The 21,852-nt window shown below is 40.6% G+C and overlaps 1 protein-coding gene across 1 annotated transcript in view; it reads right to left on the bottom strand.

Annotated features, from left to right (window-relative positions):
• Positions 1–21,852, bottom strand: part of crtac1b (cartilage acidic protein 1b) — a 55,084-nt gene that overhangs the window by 27,252 nt on the left and 5,980 nt on the right. The window contains exons 2-4 of the mRNA XM_036960507.2: positions 18,814–19,004; positions 12,014–12,210; positions 11,390–11,526 (exon numbers count right to left, since the gene is read on the bottom strand). Of these exons, the coding sequence (XP_036816402.1) occupies positions 11,390–11,526; positions 12,014–12,210; positions 18,814–19,001 (522 nt within the window). The 5' untranslated portion in view covers positions 19,002–19,004. The remainder of the gene's footprint in view (positions 1–11,389; positions 11,527–12,013; positions 12,211–18,813; positions 19,005–21,852) is intronic.

The raw sequence follows: 21,852 nt of genomic DNA, 5'->3' as shown, positions 1-21,852 counted from the left end.
ACCCGTCTCCCTTCTCTCTCTTTCTTTCATCCTACAATCTTTCTCTCTCCCTCTTTCTGTCTTCTTACTCCATCTTTCTTTCCTTCCCTCTCTTTTCTCTCCAGCCCTCCATATCATTCCCTCCTCTCTCTCCTCCCTCCTTCTCTCACTCTCCTCCTTCCATCTTTCTCTTCATCCCTTTGGAGGTTAATTTCACACTCCATTATCAGTGAGGGTCCCTGCAGACATAAAGGCACAGACGGAACCACCCTAATAGATTACACACTACCATTACAATGCGCTAAGTTACCCACTGGCCCTTACACACACACACACACACACACATCAAATCAAAGTTTATTGGTCGCGTACACAGATTTGCAGATGTTACGGCAGGTGCAGTGTAATATTTGTGTTTCTAGATCTAACAGCGCAGTAATAATACCTAGAAAACAAAACACACATAATTCAAAAGTAAAAATGTAAGAAATTAAGAATATATACAGTTGAAGTCGGAAGTTCAAATACACTTTAGCCAAATGCATTTAAACTCAGTTTTTCACAATTCCTGACATTTAATTCTAGTAAAAATGTCTTAGGTCAGTTAGGATCACCACTTTATTTTAATGTAAAATGTCAGAATAAAAGTAGAGAGAATTATTTATTTCCCAGTGGGCCAGAAGTTTACATACACTCAATTGGTATTCGGTAGCATTGCTTTTAAATTGTTTACCTTGGGTCAAACATTTCAGGTAGCCTTCCACAAGCTTCCCACAATAAGTTGGGTGAATTTTGGCCCATTCCTCCTGACAGCTGGTGTAACTGAGTCAGGTTCGTAGGCCTCCTTGTTCACACACACTTTTTCAGTTCTGCCCCCAATTTTCTATAGGATTGAGGTCAGGGCGTTGTGATGGCCACTCCAATACATTGACTTTGTTTAAGCCATTTTGCCACAACTTTGGAAGTATGCTTGGGGTCATTGTCCATTTGGAAGACCCATTTGCAACCAAGCTTTAACTTCCTGACGGATGTCTTGAAATGTTGCTTCAATATACCCACATAAATTTAGTGTATTTTGTGAAGTGCACAAGTCACACCTGCAGCAAAGCACCCACACAACAGAATGCTGCCACCCCCTGTAAGGGTTTTCCTCCTCTTCTTCGTCTAAGGAGAAGAAGCGAAAAGGATCGGAGGACCAATGCGCAGCGTGGTAAGTGTCCATGGTTGTTTATTTAAAAAACATAAACTGAACACTATGAATACAAAAACAATAAACGTGAACAAACCGAAACAGTACCGTGTGGCGACAAACACAGACTCGGAAACAATCACCCACAAAACAACAGTGAAACCCAGGCTACCTAAGTATGATTCTCTATCAGAGACAACTAACGACACCTGCCTCTGATTGAGAACCATACTAGGCCGAACACAGAAAAACAAAACATAGAATGCCCACCCAACTCACGTCCTGACCAACTAAAACAAACAAATAACACAAGAACTAGGGTCAGAACGTGACACCCCCGTGCTTCACGGTTGGGACGGTGTTCTTCGGCTTGCAAGCCTCCCCTTTTTCCTCCAAACAAAACGATGGTCATAATGGCCAAACAGTTCTATTTTTGTTTCATCAGACCAGAGGACATTTCTCCAAAAAGTACCATCTTTGTCGCCTTGTGCAGTTGCAGTTGCTGAGCGGCCTTTCAGGTGATGTCGATGTAGGACTCGTTTTACTGTGGATATAGATACTTTTGTACCGGTTTCTTCCAGCATCTTAACAAGGTCCTTGTTCTGGGATTGATTTGCACTTTTTGCACCAAAGTACGTTCCTCTCCAGGAGACAGAACACGTCTCCTTCCTGAGCGTTATGACAGCTGCATGGTCCCATGGTGTTTATACTTGCATACTATTGTTTGTACAGATGAACGTGGTACCTTCAGGTGTTTGGAAATTGCTCCCAAGGATGAACCAGACTTGTGGAGAGCTCCATTTTTTTCTGAGGTCCTGGCTGATTTCTTTTGATTTTCCCATGACGTCAAGCAAAGAGGCACTGAGTTTGAAGGTAGGCGTTGAAATATATTCACAGGTACACCTCCAATTGACTCAAATTATGTCAATTAGCCTATCAGAAGCTTCTAAAGCCATGACATCATTTTCCAAGCTGTTTAAAGGCACAGTTAACTTAGTGTATGTACATTTCTGACCCACCGGAATTGTGATACAGTGAATTATAACAGAAATAATCTGTCTGTAGATAATTGTTAGAAAAATAACTTGTGTCATGCACAAAGTAGATGTCCTATCCGAATTGCCAAAACTAGAGTTGGTTAACAAGAAATTTGTGGAGTGGTTGAAAAACAAGTTGTAACCTGTTGAGTGTAGGGGGCAGTATTTTGATGTTTGGATGAAAACCGTACCCAAATGAAACTGCCTATTTCTCAGGCCCAGAATCTTGAATATGCATATAATTAGGATTAATATAATAATTATCAGATTAGGATATAAAACACTCTAAAGGTTCCAAAACTGTCAAAATATTGTATGTGAGTATAACAGAACTGATATTGCAGGCGAAAACCTGAGGAAAATCCAACCCGGAAGTGCTGTTTTTCCCGAAAGCTCTCTGTTCCATTGCCTGCCTTCGCTCCATTTAAAGGGATATCAACCAGATTCCTTTTCCTATGGCTTCCACATGTTGTGAACAGTCTTTAGACATAGTTTGAGGCTTTTATTCTGAAAAAATTAGCGAGGAAGATCACATTTCTGTCATTGTATGGCTGGGAGCCAGCAGAGTGTTGCATGCGCAACAGCTTGGAGCAGACTTTTTCTCTCTCTCTCTCCTATTGAAGAAGGTACAGTCCGGTTGAAATATTATCGATTATATATTTTAAAAATAACCTAAGGATTGTTCCCAAAGAAGATATTCTGTTTACAGGAAACTCACTCTACATCCTTAGATGAAGTTGCGTGGAAAAAAGGAATGGAGCGGTGAAATAAATTTCTGTCATAGACACGGTAACTCAAAAGGAGGTGATAATATTAATTTACAAAAATGTCGATCTGAATGTGCAACTAGTTAGGAATGATGTGCAAGGAAGGTGGATCTTTATTAATATGAAAGTGGATGAAAAATACATTTGGCTCATTAACTTGTTTGGGATAGGGGGCAGCATTTTCACTTTTGGATGAATAGCGTGCCCAGAGTGAACTGCCTCCTACTCAGTCCCAGATGCTAATACATGCATATTATTATTAGTATTGGATAGAAAACACTCTGGAGTTTCTAAAACTGTTTGAATGATGTCTGTGAGTATAACATAACTCATATGGCAGGCGAAAACCTGAGAAAAATTCAACCAGGAAGTGGGAAATCTGGTTGGATTGGCGGAGATCTTTGTGGGCTATACTCGGCCTTGTCTCAGGATGGTAAGTTGGTGGTTGAAGATATCCCTCTAGTGCTGTGGGGGCTGTGCTTTGGCAAAGTGGGTGGGGTTATATCCTTCCTGTTTGGCCCTGTCCGGGGGTGTCCTCGGATGGGGCCACAGTGTCTCCTGACCCCTCCTGTCTCAGCCTCCAGTAATTATGCTGCAGTAGTTTATGTGTCGGGGGGCTAGGGTCAGTTTGTTATATCTGGAGTACTTCTCCTGTCCTATCCGGTGTCCTGTGTGAATTTAAGTATGCTCTCTCTCTAATTCTCTCTTTCTTTCTCTCTCTCGGAGGACCTGAGCCCTAGGACCATGCCTCAGGACTACCTGACACGATGACTCCTTGCTGTCCCCAGTCCACCTGGCCGTGCTGCTGCTCCAGTTTCAACTGTTCTGCCTGTGATTATTATTATTTGACCATGCTGGTCATTTATGAACATTTGAACATCTTGGCCAATGTCTGTTAAAATCTCCACCCGGCACAGCCAGAAGAGGACTGGCCACCCCACAGCCTGGTTCCTCTCTAGGTTTCTTCCTAGGTTTTGGCCTTTCTAGGGAGTTTTTCTTAGCCACCGTGCTTCTACACCTGCATTGCTTGCGGTTTGGGGTTTTAGGCTGGGTTTCTGTACAGCACTTTGAGATATCAGCTGATGTACGAAGGGCTATATAAATACATTTGATTTGATTTGTTTTGATTTAGGTTTGTAGTTTTTCAAAGCTTGGCCTACCAAATACACAGTGTCTATGGGGTCAAGTTGCACTTCCTAAGGCTTCCACTAGATGTCAACCGTCTTTAGAAACTTGTTTCAGGCTTCTGCTATAAAGGAGGGGAGAATGGGAGCTGAATGAGTCAGTGGTCTGTCAGAGTGTCTCAGGCTCGTGACACGCGGTCCCGACAGAGTTAGCTCTCGTTCCAGTGCTTTTCTACAGACAATGGAATTCTCCGGTTGGAACATTATTGCATTTTTTCTGTTAAAAACATCGTAAAGATTGATTCCATACATCGTTTGACTTGTTTCTACGACCTGTAATGGAACTTTTCGAGTTTTTGTCTGGACATAATGCTCGCACCTCATGAAGATGGATTACTGGGCTGAACACGCTAACAACAAGTGGCTATTTGGACATAAATAATGGACTTTATGGAACAAATCAGTTATTTATTGTCGAACTGAGATTCATGGGAGTGCATTCTGATGACGATCATCAAAGGTAAGTGAATATTTATAATGTTATTTCTAACCTCTGTTGACTCCAACATGGCGGATATTTCTTTGGCTGGATTGGGCTCTGAGCGCCGTACTCAGATTATGCTTTTTCCGTAAAGTTTTTTTGAAATCTGACACAGCAGTTGCATTAACTTCTTAAGGTATAGGGGGCCGCATTTTCACTTTTGGATAAATAGCGTGCCCAATTTCAACTTCCTGCTACTCATGCCAAGAATATAAGATATGCATATTATTAGTATATTATTAGATTTGGATAGAAAACACTCTGACGTTTCTAAAACTGTTTGAATCATGTCTGTGAGTATAACAGAACTTATGTAGCAGGCAATGCCCCGAGGACTAACCATTCAGATTTTTTTTTTGATGTCTCTGTCTGTTCATTGAGTCCTCATTGGCAAACAATATTTCTTAGGAACTTGTTTTCAGTTCCTACCGCTTCCACTGGATGTCACCAGTCTTTGGAATTTGGTTGAGGTTATTCCTTTGTGCAATGAAGAAGTCTGGCCATCTAGGAACTGCGTAACACTGTTGAGAGTTGCGCAAGACTTGAAAAGTAGCTTGGTTTGTTGTGTTCCTGTATTGAACACAGACAGACCCGTCTTCAATTTGATCGATTATTAACGTTTAAAAATACCTAAAGTTGTATTACAAAAGTAGTTCGAAATATTTTGGCAAAGTTTATAGGCAACTTTTGAAATATTTTGTAGTGACGTTGCGCATTTTGGAAGCTGTTTTTCTGGATCAAATGGGCCAAATAAATTGACATTTTGGATATATTTGGATGGAATTAATCGAACAAAAGGACCAATTGTTATGCTTATGGGACATATTGGAGTGCCAACAAAAGAAGCTTGTCAAAGGTAAGGCATGTTTTATATTTTATTTCTGCGTTTTGTGTAGCGCCTACAGGGTTGAAATATGCTACCAATTTTGTTTACTGTTGTGCTATCATCAGATAATAGCATCTTATGCTTTCGCCGAAAAGCCTTTTTAAAATCTGACATGTTGGCTGGATTCACAACGAGTGTAGCTTTAATTTAGTATTTTACATGTGTGATTTAATGAAAGTTTGATTTTTATATCATTTTTATTTTATTTGCCGCGCTGCATTTTCCCTGGCTTTTGCCCAAGTGGGACGCAAGCGTCCTCTATACCATAAGAAGTTAAGGAGAAGTCTATCTTTAATTATGTGAATAACACTTGTATCTTTTATCAATGTTTATTATGAGTATTTCTGCGATTTGATGTGGCTATCTGGAATCAAAACATTACTGCATGTAACGCGCCAATGTAAACTGAGATTTTTGGATATAAATATGCACATTATCGAACAAAACATACATGTATTGTGTAACATGATGTCCTATGAGTGTTATCTGATGAAGATCATCAAAGGTTAGAGATTCATTTGATCTATATTTCTGCTTTTTGTGACTTGTATCTTTGGCTGGAAAAATGGCTGTGCGTTTTTGTGACTTGGCTCTGACCTAACATATGTCGTGCTTTCGCTGTAAAGCCTTTTTGAAATCGGACACGATGGGTAGATTAACAAGAAGTTTCTTTCATTTTCTGTATTGGACTTGTTAATGTGTGAAAGCTACAATATTTTTGAATTTCGCGTGCTGCCTTTTCAGCAGAATGTTGTCGAGGGGTTCTGCTAGTGGAACACCTGCGCTAGAAAGGTTAATCTATATGGTCCAAATCAGGATGATCCATACTTCTTCCAATTTATTGAACTTACAGCCAACAAATGATCAAATCATTCTGGTAGGAGACTATAAAACAGTGTTAAATACCTCAATGGACTGTAAAGGAAATCACTCTACAAACTATTATCACCGTGCCGTTAGGAAATCACAAATATTCTGGACACATTAGAAATAGTGGATATTTGTAGACTAAAAAACCCCGACCTAGAGAGATATACATGGAGGAGACTTAATCAAACTAGCCGTCTTTGATTACATTTCCAATATCCCTGTCCATGTGGAAATTCTATAAGGGTTATGTGAAGGCCAATTAGATGATGATCCGATCGCGTTCTGTCTCCTATTAAAACTTTTTTCACCTTTGATGCAAGCTCTTTTCTCTCTTTCTCTCTTGCATCAAAGGTGAAAAAAGTTTTAATAGGAGACAGAACGCGATCGGATCATCATCTAATTGGCCTTCACATAACCCTTATAGAATTTCCACATGGACAGGGATATTGGAAATGTAATCAAAGTTTACTGGAGGACAACTCATTTTTAACTAAGACAAAATAATTTATAACTGAATTTTTACAGTATAATATAGGAACAGCAAATTCACTTATTGTTTGGGATACCTTTAAATGTACCTTCAGAGGTCATTCAATTCAATATTCATCAATAATAAAAAAGCAGTTTCTGGCTAAAGAGACAAGACTAGACAAGGGAAATACATGAACTAATAGTACAGGTAGATAGCAATAAAAATGATGTTAGAGACAAAATAAGTTAGAGGAAAAACAAAAAGAACTTGAGGAACTTATTCAAGAACGATCTAATGAAATATATTACAAAAATAAAGCAAACTGGATGGAATATGAAGAAAAATGCACAAAATTATTCCCGAATCTCCAACACAGGAACGCTAACAAAAATAATTAGCAGAAACTCGTTACTGAAGTCATCTATGATTCTCCAAATTATATTTTAAAAGAGGAGGCTAAATATTTTAAGCAGATGTTCTCTTTTCCGTCTCATCCTCTCCCACTGAATGAAGATTACGGTAAGCAATTATTTCCAAATAAAACAAAAAATTGAAAAATTAACAAATGTACAGAAAGATCAGTGTGAAGGCCAAATTATAGAGGAATAACTTTGAGGCTATTAAATCCTTTCAGTCTGGAAAAACCCCAGAGCTTGATTGCATTCTGGTAGAGGTCTATCAAGCCTTTTTTGATATACTAAAAGCGCCATTGTTAGATTGTTTAAATTAATCCTATAGAAATGGTCTGTCAGGTACTATGCAGGAAGGTCTTATTTCACTATTATTAAAACAAGACCCAGATGGCAAATATAAAGATCCAGTCTATCTAAAAATACACGACAGCGACTCTTCCACCTCAGGCTGAAGAAATTCGGCTGAAATTTGCCTGCTTCTACAGAAGCACCATCGAGAGAATACTGTAGGACTGCATCACAGCCTGGTATGGAATCTCCACCACCGCGGACCGTTAGGAACTACAGAGGGTGGTACGCTCAGCCAAACGCAGCATTGGGTGCACACTGCCTGCCCTCCAAGACACCTACAACAACAGATGTCACAGGAAGGCCAAGAAGATCATTCGGGACATCAGCCACCTGAGCCACGGCCTGTTCTCCTCGCATCCATCACTTTGACGCACGCAGTACAGGAGCATCGTGGCTAAAACGAAGAGACTGGGCAAAAGCTTCTACCCCCAGACAATCAGCTCGGAGCTTAACAATTTTACTGTACACTGCAACTACATCTGTGACCCTGTGCATGTGACTAAATCCAATCTAATCTAATTTCCACTGCGGGACTAAAATGAAAATGACTGTTAAGGAATGTAAATGTCACCACCAGCATCAGATCGTCACAGCTCACTCTCTCAGCACATCCATCTCAGGTAATAGAAACAAACACACACACACACACACACATATGATTTAGTGCTGCAGGCTCCAAGGCCATTGAAAATTAGTTACTGGTGTTAAAAGTCAGTGGTTTTCAGTAATGATGCTTCACTCACGCTCATTTCTGTAACCAGTCATTACAGATCAGGAGACTATACATAATGTGTGTGGTTGTGTGTGTGTGTGTGTGTGTGTGTGTACATGCATGCATGAATGGCTGTGTGGGCATGTGTGTGTGCATGTTTTGAAGGCCTTTCGCATTGTGACGTTGTTTGACTTAGGGAGGCTATTACAGTCAACAAATCAACTTTGACATTCGGGTAGGACCAAATATTCACATTTGGAGCTAAAAGTGTAAATAGTTTCCAGATAGCTCTTTATACCAAAGCTCATTTTCGGTCACTAGTCTTTGTCTGAAAGTGGTCCTGTTTCAGTGTCATCTATCACTTTCACATGTCTTAAATCAATAGCTTCCCTTCATCAGTTTGGAAAAGACAAATGATGGAACTTCCCTCCCAAGGAGACTAAAAAACACACATACAGAGGCATGCACACACACACATATACAGAGGCACGTATGCGGAATACACACACACACTGAAGGAGACTAAGAAAGTTGCAGTGGTCTAGATGAGTAATTATATTTCTGAGTGAGTGATAGAAGTCTATTTAGAAGTAAATAACACCAAACACATTCATCTTTCTACCTTTTTTTTCTCTTTTCCCCCACACTTTCAGTGGCCTTTTTGTGATACGAGTCCAAATTTGAGATTTTTGGTTCCAGCTTCCGTGTCCTTGTGAGACGCGGAGTAGGTGAACGGATGATCTCCACATGTGCGGTTCCCACCATGAAGCATGGAGGAGGAGTTGTAATGGTGTGGGGGTGCTTTGCTGGTGACACTGTCTGAGATTTATTTAGAATTCAAGGCACAATTAACCAGCATGGGATTTGCCATCCCATCTGGTTTGTGCTTAGTGGGACTATCATTTGTTTTTCAACAGGACAATGACCCAAAACACACCTCCAGGCTGTGTAAGGGCTATTTGCCAAGAATAGTGATGGAGTATTGCATCAAATGACCTGGCCTCCACAATCACCCAACCTCAATCATATTGAGATGGTTTGGGATGAGTTGGACCGCAGATTGTAGGAAAAGCAGCCAACAAGTGCTCAGCATATGTGGGAACTCCTTCAAGACTGTTGGAAAAGAATTGCAGGTGAAGCTGGTTGAGAGAATGCCAAGAGTGTGTGTGCAAAGCTGTCAAGGCAAAGAGTGGCTACCTTGAAGAATCTAAAATATATGTTGATTTATTTAACACATTTTTGGCTACTACATGATTCCATATGTGCTATTTCATAGTTTCATGCCTTGTAGAAAATAGTACAATAAAGAAAAACCCTTGAATTACTAGGTGTTTCCAAACTTTTGACTGGTACTGTATACAATACAATACATACATACTGCAACATATTTTATGTAAAAAAAAATCTCTGCGACTCTGGGAATTGTGGTCTTCAAGAGCTTTTGACTGTGATTTGGTGGTCCCCTGAAAGGGGGAACAAGACAGAGTGGTTCACATCTTAGGCCTTATTACAACATTTTTCTCTGTCTTTTCCCCCTTTTTTCACACTGTCTTTCACTATAAAGTGTGTTAGGGACGTGAGTGATACAAAATTGAAGTTGATTGATCAGTTGAATTTCCTACCACATACAAATGTGCTATATCTTAATTTGATCTGTGTTGTCAAATGGAATTTTCCTGTGCAGCAGGAAATGCAAACAGTGTATACAAGGTTTAAAAGGCTTCTGAAGTTTGTAATTTCCACCTAAGAAAATGTCAGACTTGATTAACAAAAGATGTATCAACCCTTACAAAAATGTCAATTAATTATAATGCAGGAATATTTTCCTGCTGTGACAAACTGCTCAAACCAGTGGCTTTTATAACCTTGTGATGCTGCTCCAATGGGGCTATAATGTATATATTATATATCATATTACAGTACAATGATGAGAAATCTCCATTACATGAGGCTCACATCCTGCTCATCAATGACTGCTGTAAACTTAACTCCAACTGTGGATGGGAGAATAAGAAGGTCCTCTCAGAAAGTATAGGAGAGGTAGATTTTTACAGCTAAAGGAAAATGCTTTATTCTCTCATCCATCTCATGAAATGAACACACACACACGCACGCACATGCCCGTGCGCAAACACACACACAGTACACACACACAATACACACACACTCAAGGAGACCACACACTCAAGGAGACTAAGAGTTTGGACCATTGTAAAGGTATTGTCATATTAAAAGGAGATCTCTTCCTATGGGCTTGGCTCCTCTCCCATGCCCAGTCAGATGAGACTGCAGTCAGAAAATCGATTCTAATACCGTCCGTACTGTACCTCACTGGGTAACAGCTTTATCCCTCAACCTGGGGTGGGGTAGAGAGGACTGCAGTCATGATTACAGAAATATGCTGTTCTGCCTATCTCCATTTGGCCCATACACTGGCCATCCATTGCCACATTATTTTACTGTGTGTGTGTGTGTGTGTGTGTGTGTGTGTGTGTGTGTGTGTGTGCATGCAAGTGCATGCATGCATGTTTGTTTAAATGTGTGTGTTTGTCTGTGTCATTGTATTTTGTGTGTATGCGTGTCTGTGTGTAGACATAATTTCTCCCCTTGTATGTCAGTCTGTAGAATGAACGAGCCCATTGTTTTGTAATTACAGCGGTGCACTGAGCAAAAGAGGAGACGGAACACCACATCTCTCTTCTAATGAACTGTCATAACACACACTGAGGAGGGCGGGACACACAGCAAGCATGAATTATGACCACGCACCTACAGTCACACAAACACACACACACAGACACACACACAAATATAAAACCCACATCATAATATGGGCTGGGAGAAGAGACACTAAACAGAAAGCCTGAGTTATTGTTGATATGCTCAAATGAGATAAGAGGTTAGTAATGGGGTGTAAAGGACAGAAACTGACATAGAAAGACAGATATGTTTAGAGAGAGCTGTGTATTATGAGTTCTGTAGTGCGAGTGTGTTTCTCAGTCTGAGCGTGTGTGTGTGTGTGTGTGTGTGTGTGTGTGGCTCTTGTACCTTTCGGTCTACGCAGGCTACAGATCGTCCAGCCAAGCGGTTGGCTACATCGCGGTGTTCGTTAATATCGTCGTTTAACAGATCTTCAAACCGGCCATTACGGAACTTAAAGAGCTTATCAGAGTAGGTGGCACGACCTTCAGGAGAGGAGGAGGATAAGAGAGGAGAGGAGAGGAGGTGGAGGAGGAGGAGGAGGAGGAGAGGAAAGAAGAGGGGAGGGGAGAAGAAAAGAGAAAAGAAAAGAACAGAGAATATTTTAGATTTAAATGAAGATAAAACATCTAGAATCCTATACAACCATTTTGGGGGTAAATAAAGTAAAGAGAAAATGATAAAGCTGTGATATTGTAGTTTTGGCAGTCAGTCCTATAAACTCTCAGAAGATTAATAGCGACACAAAGTCCTTATCTGTTACCTGATGAAGTCTGTGATTAGAAATGTTTATCTCTGCTATATTGATCCTCCCTTCTGTGTTTGTGTCTGAAGAGAGATGAGAGGACATGATCCGTGTGTATGTGTGTGTGTACTCGTGTGTGTGTATTATTGCATGTGCGGGTGTATGTACAGTATGTATGCTTAAACGTATGCATGCATCTCTGTGTGTGTGTGTGTATGCATGTCTACCTGAGAAGGCGTTGTTGGTATTGAGCACATAGATCTCCTCTCTTCCGTCTCCATCAATGTCGCAGGCTGTCACTCCGATGGCATTGCCTTGGCGATCTCTCAGAGCATAGAAAGGGGAGCTACGGTTGTCAACAGCAATGTTGACCAGTCTCTTCCTCTGCTTGTCGTACTTCAGAACCAGGTTAGGACCATTGTACCTGTAAGAGACCAACAACAGAGTTAAAGGCTGCACATCATGTAAACCCTTTGAGCTAGGCAATAGCAACATCAGAGTTACAGGGCACAGAGTTCCAGTGTTAACTTTAATATTTGCATAAATAATCGTTACCTTTTCTTGGACATTATTCTAAAGGAAGTTTTGAGAGATCCCACTTGAAGATTTGTGAGGCATTGTTAGGGCAAATAGTACCTGTTTTAAGAAGAGTTAATTGTCGCCCATAGGGCTGCACCTACAATCATCAATCAATCATGGGGGAACAGGGAGTAATTGCCTTCTTGTATTTACTCGCCTCAAGATCGTGTTAACCCTCTGAGCTAAAGTTGAGGTATTAGTAAACACCAGTTTATGTCTTATACCTTCAGGTATTTAGAGTAATGTAAAAAGGTTCAAGCCCCATCTAAGGTTCATAAGAGTTCCCTTAGAAAAGTCAGTTTCTAAAACTGTGTGTAGATACTACAGTAGTTATAGGCTGGATGTTATAGGTTGTCGATGTTATTTCTTAAAAGTCTATGCCATTTGGGGGGGGGGGGGGGGGGTTCTAAGCTGACATATATCTAGGAAATATAAGAAAGCTTTGGAAATATTTGTAGTTTTTTTGACACATTTAACCCCTTATTTATATAGGCCCATGACACCATCATGTTCGTGAAAGTCTACCCTGGGGTCATATCCGTTTGTAGCCCAAACGGTTCGGACACCACAGGCAAAAGTTGGCAAATTAGCGTTACTGATTTCAGACAAGTCCCGTGAGGCTTGTGGGGGTCGTAGAGCAAAACAGAAAACACCATCATATTTTTGAGAGTCTCCCCTTTCTATAGAATGGTATTAGTTTGTAGGCCAAACCGTTCAAATGCTACAGTTGTTTTTGTGAGAAGACGGATTTCCGGATGTCTGTTGGTCTGAAACAGTGCTGGAGCTCTGACACTTTCCATCGCAGATGCAGCAGTGAAACATAGGCAGATGCGGAGAATTGAGACACAGCCCATGCAAAAACACAGATATCTCAAGCTTAAACCGATGGATTCTTTATGTTACTTAGATTCAATCAACTGTACAGTGCCTTGCGAAAGTATTCGGCCCCCTTGAACTTTGCGACCTTTTGCCACATTTCAGGCTTCAAACATAAAGATATAAAACTGTATTTTTTTGTGGAGAATCAACAACAAGTGGGACACAATCATGAAGTGGAACGACATTTATTGGATATTTCAAACTTTTTTAACAAATCAAAAACTGAAAAATTGGGCGTGCAAAATTATTCAGCCCCTTTACTTTCAGTGCAGCAAACTCTCTCCAGAAGTTCAGTGAGGATCTCTGAATGATCCAATGTTGACCTAAATGACTAATGATGATAAATACAATCCACCTGTGTGTAATCAAGTCTCCGTATAAATGCACCTGCACTGTGATAGTCTCAGAGGTCCGTTAAAAGCGCAGAGAGCATCACGAAGAACAAGGAACACACCAGGCAGGTCCGAGATACTGTTGTGAAGAAGTTTAAAGCCGGATTTGGATACAAAAAGATTTCCCAAGCTTTAAACATCCCAAGGAGCATTGTGCAAGCGATAATATTGAAATGGAAGGAGTATCAGACCACTGCAAATCTACCAAGACCTGGCCGTCCCTCTAAACTTTCAGCTCATACAAGGAGAAGACTGATCAGAGATGCAGCCAAGAGGCCCATGATCACTCTGGATGAACTGCATAGATCTACAGCTGAGGTGGGAGACTCTGTCCATAGGACAACAATCAGTCGTATATTGCACAAATCTGGCCTTTATGGAAGAGTGGCTATAAAGATATCCATAAAAAGTGTTGTTTAAAGTTTGCCACAAGCCACCTGGGAGACACACCAAATATGTGGAAGAAGGTGCTCTGGTCAGATGAAACCAAAATTGAACTTTTTGGCAACAATGCAAAACGTTATGTTTGGCGTAAAAGCAACACAGCTCACACCCTGAACACACCATCCCCACTGTCAAACATGGTGGTGGCAGCAACATGGTTTGGGCCTGCTTTTCTTCAGCAGGGACAGGGAAGATGGTTAAAATTGATGGGAAGATGGATGGAGGAAAATACAGGACCATTCTGGAAGAAAACCTGATGGAGTCTGCAAAAGACCTGAGACTGGGACGGAGATTTGTCTTCCAACAAGACAATGATCCAAAACATAAAGCAAAATCTACAATGGAATGGTTCAAAAATAAACATATCCAGGTGTTAGAATGGCCAAGTCAAAGTCCAGACCTGAATCCAATCGAGAATCTGTGGAAAGAACTGAAAACTGCTGTTCACAAATGCTCTCCATCCAACCTCACTGAGCTCGAGCTGTTTTGCAAGGAGGAATGGGAAAAAATGTCAGTCTCTCGATGTGCAAAACTGATAGAGACATACCCCAAGCGACTTACAGCTGTAATCGCAGCAAAAGGTGGCTCTACAAAGTATTAACTTAAGGGGGCTGAATAATTTTGCACGCCCAATTTTTCAGTTTTTGATTTGTTAAAAAAGTTTAAAATATCCAATAAATGTCGTTCCACTTCATGATTGTGTCCCACTTGTTGTTGATTCTTCACAAAAAAATACAGTTTTATATCTTTGTTTGAAGCCTGAAATGTGGCAAAAGGTCGCAAAGTTCAAGGGGGCCGAATACTTTCGCAAGGCACTGTATTTATAAAGCCCTTTTAACATCAGATGTCACAAAGTGCTATACACACACCGGTACACATAGGCTGGATGTTATAGGCAGTAGATGTTATAGGCTGTTTGTTATAGGCTGTAGATGTTAAAGGCTGGATGCTATAGGCCATAGATGGAGCAGAGAGATGATAGGAGGTCAAACAGAGTAAACCTCTCATTTATGGACACTTATCTGAAGATCAGTGCTATCCATCATCCTTGGGACGTCCCAACCCTAAAACTTAAACCTTAAATTTAACCCCTCCCCTTACCCTTAACCATAACTCTTACTTTAACCATTTTAAAATGTCAACCTCAATTGGGTAGGGACGTCCCGGGGATCCCGGATAGCACATACCCTTATCTGACCTCAGGAATTCACCGACAACCTGTCTCATACTTTGACTATAGATGTGTTCTATGGAGCATAGACATACATTAAACTGTGTCTCATCTCGGCAACCCAGAACCAAATATCGCGTGAGATCTGGTTCTGGGGAGAGAGGTTGAGACTGAACTATGTCAAAATATGTGTCTATGGAATAATAATGCTGCTCAAAGATATACATGTATACAGTAGGCTATGTCCCAGTATTTTATGTCTGAGGGACAGGTTTACTTCCAAAGTGCCAGGTTTTTTCAGCGAGGTTAAAACACCAAAAAATAAAATCTAAAACATTAAACTATGTTCATTTACAATTTACTTTTTTTTTTATATATCTCACCATTATTTAATCTGTGTCCTCAATGTTCCCTTTAGAAAATATATGCACCTGGTTCAAATCTGGCCATTTGTCATGAATAATGAATAAAGGAGAAGAGAAGGGGATCTTCAGACAATGTGAAGGTTACCAGCCTGCTCCGATGAAAGGTTTGACCACTTCTTATTGAACTTCCAATCACTTAACTTCAACTAGATGCCACACTTCACTAAACTATATCATAGTCATGGGATGACAGTGCTTAATTTCACCATCCCTGTCTCTGCCCCTCCCTCCACTCTCCTGTATACTGCAGTCTCGCCAAACCTCTATCAGTGTAGCGCCACCCAGCATTATCCATTCTCATGAGCACCACTTGTCGAAGACTCAGGACACCCTTATACACTTTCATCCTGTAAAACACTTTCTTTTTCATCCTTGTTCAGCCCTTCTCTCTCTTCCATTAGCTCAGAAAATGACAGATCTCTTCCCCCCTTTTCTTGTACATTTAGCTAAGTGAGTGACAGAACACTTCCTACCCTTAATCTGGTCCTCTTGGTCAGAAATGACAGATCCCTTTCCTCTTATGTTTAGTTCAGTGAAGTAAAGATACCTTAACATAAGAGCAAGAGCTACGGACCTATTTAAACTTTAGTTAAGCAAACGATACATCACTTTCCATTTTTCCCACCTTGTTGGGGTTATTGGAGAGATCACTATCTTGTCTTGGAATCGCTGTAATTGTCTCTTAGGTCCATAAATGGAAGAAAGCGTTTTACTGCTATAAACTCCCTGATTCTCCTGTTACTGTGAGAACAAATCAATTTTCCTCTTGAAACAGAATGGGATTTCACATTTTATAACAGAGAAGACATTTTGTTATGTAATTATCTGTAATAGACATAATTTGTGATAGTACCACCTTGTATTTCACTTACTGTTGAAGCATGTCATGGTGGATTTTCTTGAGGCAGGAGTGAATTTAAACAGAATAGAGGTTGTTTTAGGTTTGTTTCTGTAATGTTACATAAAGGTTGATGTCATTTTGGCCACCCTGTGAATTTTCTATAAAACATGCCCTTGTAGATTTTCTTGAAGCAGGAATAAATGTAACAAGGTCAAACATAATTAAGAGTATATTGAATAGGCTGTTTTATAACAGTTTTGACCAGAGTCATATACAGTGCCTTCAGAAAGTATTCAGACCCCTTGACTTTTTCCACATTTTGTTACAGCCTTATTCTACAACGGATTAAATAAAAACAAATCATCAGCAATCTACACACAATACCCCATAAAGACAAAGCAAAAACAGGTTTTTAGAAAATGTTGCAAATTGATTAAAAAAATAATATTCCTTATTTACTACATATTCAGAATCTTTGCTATGAGACTCAAAATTGAGCTCAGGTGCACCTGTTTCCATTGATCATCCTTGAGATGTTCCTACAACTTGATTGGAGTCGACCTGTGGTAAATTCAATTGATTGGACATGACTTGGAAAGGCACACACCTGTCTATATAAGAACCCACAGTTGACAGTGCATGTTAGAGCACAAACCAAGCCATGAGGTCAAAGGAATTGTCCGTAGAGCTCCGAGACAGGATTGTGTCGAAGCACAGATCTAGGGAAGGGTACCAAAACATTTCTGCATCATTGAAGGTCTCCACGAGCACAGTGGCATTCTTAAATGGAAGAAGTTTGAAACCACCAAGACTCTTCCTAGAGGTGGCCGCCCGGCCTAACTGAGCAATCGGAGGAGAAGGGCCTTGGTCAGGGAGGTGACCAAGAAGCCAATGGTCACTCTGACAGAGCTCTAGAGTTCATCTGTGGAGATGGGAGAACCTTCCAGAAGGACAACCATCTCTGCAGCACTTTACCCCTCAGGCCTTTATGGTAGAGTGGCCAAACAGAAACCACTCCTCAGTAAAAGGCATATGACAGCCTGCTTGGAGTTTGTCAAAAGGCACCTAAAGACTCTCAGATCTCAAGAAACAAGATTTTCTGGTATGAGGAAACCAAGATTGAACTAAGGGAACTCTCATGACGTCTGGAGGAAACATGGTACCATCCCTACGGTGAAGCATGGTGGTGGCCACATAATGTTGTGGGGATGTTTTTCAATGGCAGGGACTGGGAGACTAGCCAGGATCGAGGCAAAGATGAACGAAGCAAAGTACATAGACATCCTTGACATCCTGCTCCAGAGAGCTCAGGACCTCAGACTGGGGTGAAGGTTCACCTTCCAACAGGACAACAACCCTAAGCACACAGCCAAGAGAATGCAAGGGTGACTTCGGGACAAGGCTCTGAATGTCCTTGAGTGGCCCAGCCAGAGCCCTGACTTGAACCGGATCAAACATCTCTGGAGAGACCTGAATATAGCTGTGCAGCAACGGTCCCTTTCCAACCTGACAGAGCTTGAGAGGATCTGCAGAAAAGAATGGGAGAAACTCCCCAAATACAGGTGTGCCAAGCTTGTAGTGTCATACCCAAGAAGCCTCAAGGCTGTAATCGCTGCCAAAGGTGCTTTAACGAAGTACTGAGTAAAGGGTCTGAATCCTTACGTAAATGTGATATTTCAGTTTTTTATTTTTATAAATGGGTAAAAATGTGTGCCACTTTCTCAATAATTGACGCTTCTGCGTTGTGCTGTTTATTTATAATAGTTTTCAAAACCAATGACGATGTCCAGTGAAAGCATATATGCAATTTGTTTACACAACAACAGTATAGACTTGGAAACACAAACCTCTACGGGATCGGTGTCCCTATACCAGGACTGTTGAGCTAAAGGGCCCTAATGTGATTAGCATGACGTTGTAAGTAACAACAAACTTTCCTGGACATAGACATGTCTTATATGGGCAGAAATCTTACATTTGTGTTAATCTAACTGCACTGTCCAATTTACAGTAGCTATTACAGTAAAAAATGCCATGCTATTGTTTGAGGAGAGTGTACAACAACAAAAAACTTTTATCACGGCAACTGGCTTGCTACACCTCTGAGGGTAAATAAGTTATTCTAAGTTCTTTTGACTGGTTCTGAGACCTTCTAACTTACTCACCTGGCTATGAACATCTCCAGATCATCCACTGCCTCCTATGTCTAACATATTCTGGATCTGACACATTCTGACTGGTTCTGACCAATTCTGACTAGTTCTGATTAGTTCTAATGACCATGTCACTCACTCACCCGGCTACAAACATCTCAAGGTCTCCATCGTTGTCTACGTCGGTGACAGCCACTCCGTAGTTAAGCTGGGTGGGATTGTTGTCATAGTCCGGAGGAAGCATGGTCTCTGTGACCGCTGAGAACATGGGCTCTGACCGTTGGGCCGCAGAGAGGACAGGGAGGAATATACACACCCACAGGGACATCATCACCTGCAGACAGAATCACAACCTTAGGGATGCAAAATTTTAGCATCGTTCCTTTTCTGGAAATCCTGGTTGGAAAATTCTACATTTTCTGCATATTCCCTTCCGATTCCAGAAATCTTCTAAGCAGGACTTCTGGATAACCTTTATATTTTGGTCAAGTTAGCATAATTTTGCAACCCTCCACACCCTCAGAACAGCTGGGCAGTGGAGGTGAAAATATGACATCACATTGACATCACATTCTGGATGAAAACTGTCTTTCTGGTTGAGAAGATTATAACCAGAACCAAACCAAATAGTCACTATTACAACCAGGTAAATACTTGTTTTTTTCATAACAAAATGTAATGGAAAAGGTGTCAGGCATATTGTAACCATCGATGGCCACCAGATTATCACCAGTTGATCTCGCATTAAACCATCAATAAGTGCTAAATTCACCAACACAGCTGATCTCATTTGCAACCATTATTGGTCACCTCATAACTGCACCCTAAAAGCTGATGTCGATGACACCTTCTGTCCTGCTTGCTACCAAGATCTTTGAATATACAATACCAGTCAAACGTTTGGTCACACCTACTCATTCAAGGGTTTTTCTTTGTTTTTACTATTTTCTACGTTGTAGAATAATAGGTAAGGCATCAAAAATCTGAAATAGCACAACCAGCTTCATGAGGAAATGCATTTCACCTGAAATGCATTTCAATTAACAGGTGTGCCTTTTCCAACATTCTGAGCACTTGCTGGCTGCATTTCCTTCGCTCTGTGGTCCAACTCATCCCAAACTATCTCAATTGGGTTGAGGTCTGGTGACTGTGGAGGCCAGGTCATCTGATGCAACACAACATCACTCTCCTTCTTGGTCAAATAGCCCTTACACAGCCTGGAGGTGTGTTTTGGGTCATTGTCCTGTTGAAAGACGGGATGGCGTATCGCTGCAGAATGCTGTAGTAAACATGCTGATTAAGTGTGCATTGACTTCTAAATAAATCACAGACAGTGTCACCAGCAAAGCACCCCCACACCATCACACCTCCTCCTCCATGCTTCACGGTGGGAACCACACACGTGGAGATCCTCCATTCACCTACTTCACGTCTCACTAAAAAACTCAAATTTGGACTCATCAGACCAAAGGACAGATTTCCACTGGTCTAATGTCCATTGCTCGTGTTTCGTGGCCCAAGCAAGTCTCTTCTTATTATTGGTGTCTTTTAATAGTGGTTTCTTTGCAGCAATTCAACCTTGAAGGCCTGATTCACGCAGTCTCCTCTAAACAGTGGATGTTGAGATGTGTCTGTTTCTTGAACTCTGTGAAGCATTTATTTGGGCTCTAATTTCTGAGGCTGGTAACTCTAATTAACTTATCCTCTGCAACAGAGGTAACTCTGCATCTTTTTAGTGTGGCGATCCTCATGAGAGCCAGTTTCATCATAGCACTTTATGGTTTATGTAAATGCACTTGAAGAAATTTTCAAAATTCTTGACCTTCATGCCTTAAAGTAATGCTTGACTGTCATTTATCTTTACTTATTTGAGCTGTTCTTGCCATAATATGGACTTGGTCTTTTACCAAATAGGACTACCTTATGTATACCTACCCTACCTTGCCACAACACAACTGATTGGCTCAAACACATTAAGAAGGAAATCAATTTTAAAAATGTACTTTTAACATGGCACACCTGTTAATTGAAATGCATTCCAGGTAACTACCTCGTGAAGCTGGTTGAGAGAATGCCAAGAGTGTGCAAAGCTGTCATCAAGGCAAAGGGTGGCTAGAATCTAAAATCTAAAATATATTTTAATTTGTTTAGGTGTTATTTCATAGTTTTGAAGTCTTCACTATTATTCTACAATGTAGAAAATAGTAAAAATAAAGAAAAACCCTTGAATGAGTAGGTGTATCCAAACTTTTGACTGGTACTGTATATTCGCCCTCTGGTGGGTATTATCATCGGAAAAACTTAGTCCTACATTTTGACCAGACAATTTAACAATCATTACGTACAACTGAAATAATCTCTACTGTGGCAATTTTTGTATGCATGGAAAACTTATGTTGGTGTACCCTACTCTTACTATTTGGTCAGTTTCCAATCTATGCAGTCCATTAAATACCACTGTCTTTAAAATAATTGTCTGGTATGGCCATTTCTTATCAAGATCTGGACTAAAATATTCCTGGACTGTCCATATTTGAAATGTGGAACTAAATTTCGTGATTCATTTTTTTTTTTTTTTTATCAAAATATAATTTAGGCTAATAAAGTTATTTCAAATGGCATATGGTTTTTGATGCTCCTGGTGCTCGATATTTCAATGCGGGTGGGAGTAGAGAACCTAGAAGCAGCTGTCTGGTATCACTTGACACAGATCGGCTAGTTTATTCTTGTGGGCTGTAATGCGTAGCACAGCATTACATTATGCCCGTTGGTTGCAAGGCTCTCGTCTTGTCTTCATAAAAAATCATTCTGACCACTAAAAAGACAATAACAAAACAGTCTTCTACAACCAGTATACAACCTGATCATGGCGTCATAACGAGGAAATGGCAACCAGTTTTGACCGCTGGGGAAGGTCATTCCCGTTGTAAATGTCAAGCACACACACACACACACACACACATACACATACACATACACACACTGAACCTGATGGCCTTATAAAAGCTGACAACTTGATTTACCAACTGACTGTATAAACACCAAAAGCCATCATCACAGTCCCTCAGTTCTAATGTAATACAACAGAACCATTCTCATCTCAGCTCCCTGGTGCTGTGGATTCACTCACTGCTTAGTGCTTACACACACCGTTCTGCTTTGCCTCTGTCTGGGTGATATAT

Source organism: Oncorhynchus mykiss, chromosome 23 (assembly GCF_057628025.1).
Source record: "Oncorhynchus mykiss isolate SJ-2025 chromosome 23, ASM5762802v1, whole genome shotgun sequence".
NCBI classification, from domain to species: Eukaryota; Metazoa; Chordata; class Actinopteri; order Salmoniformes; family Salmonidae; genus Oncorhynchus; species Oncorhynchus mykiss.
The sequence above is the reverse complement of the archived record's forward strand: the minus strand, read 5'-3'. Positions and strand labels throughout refer to the sequence as shown.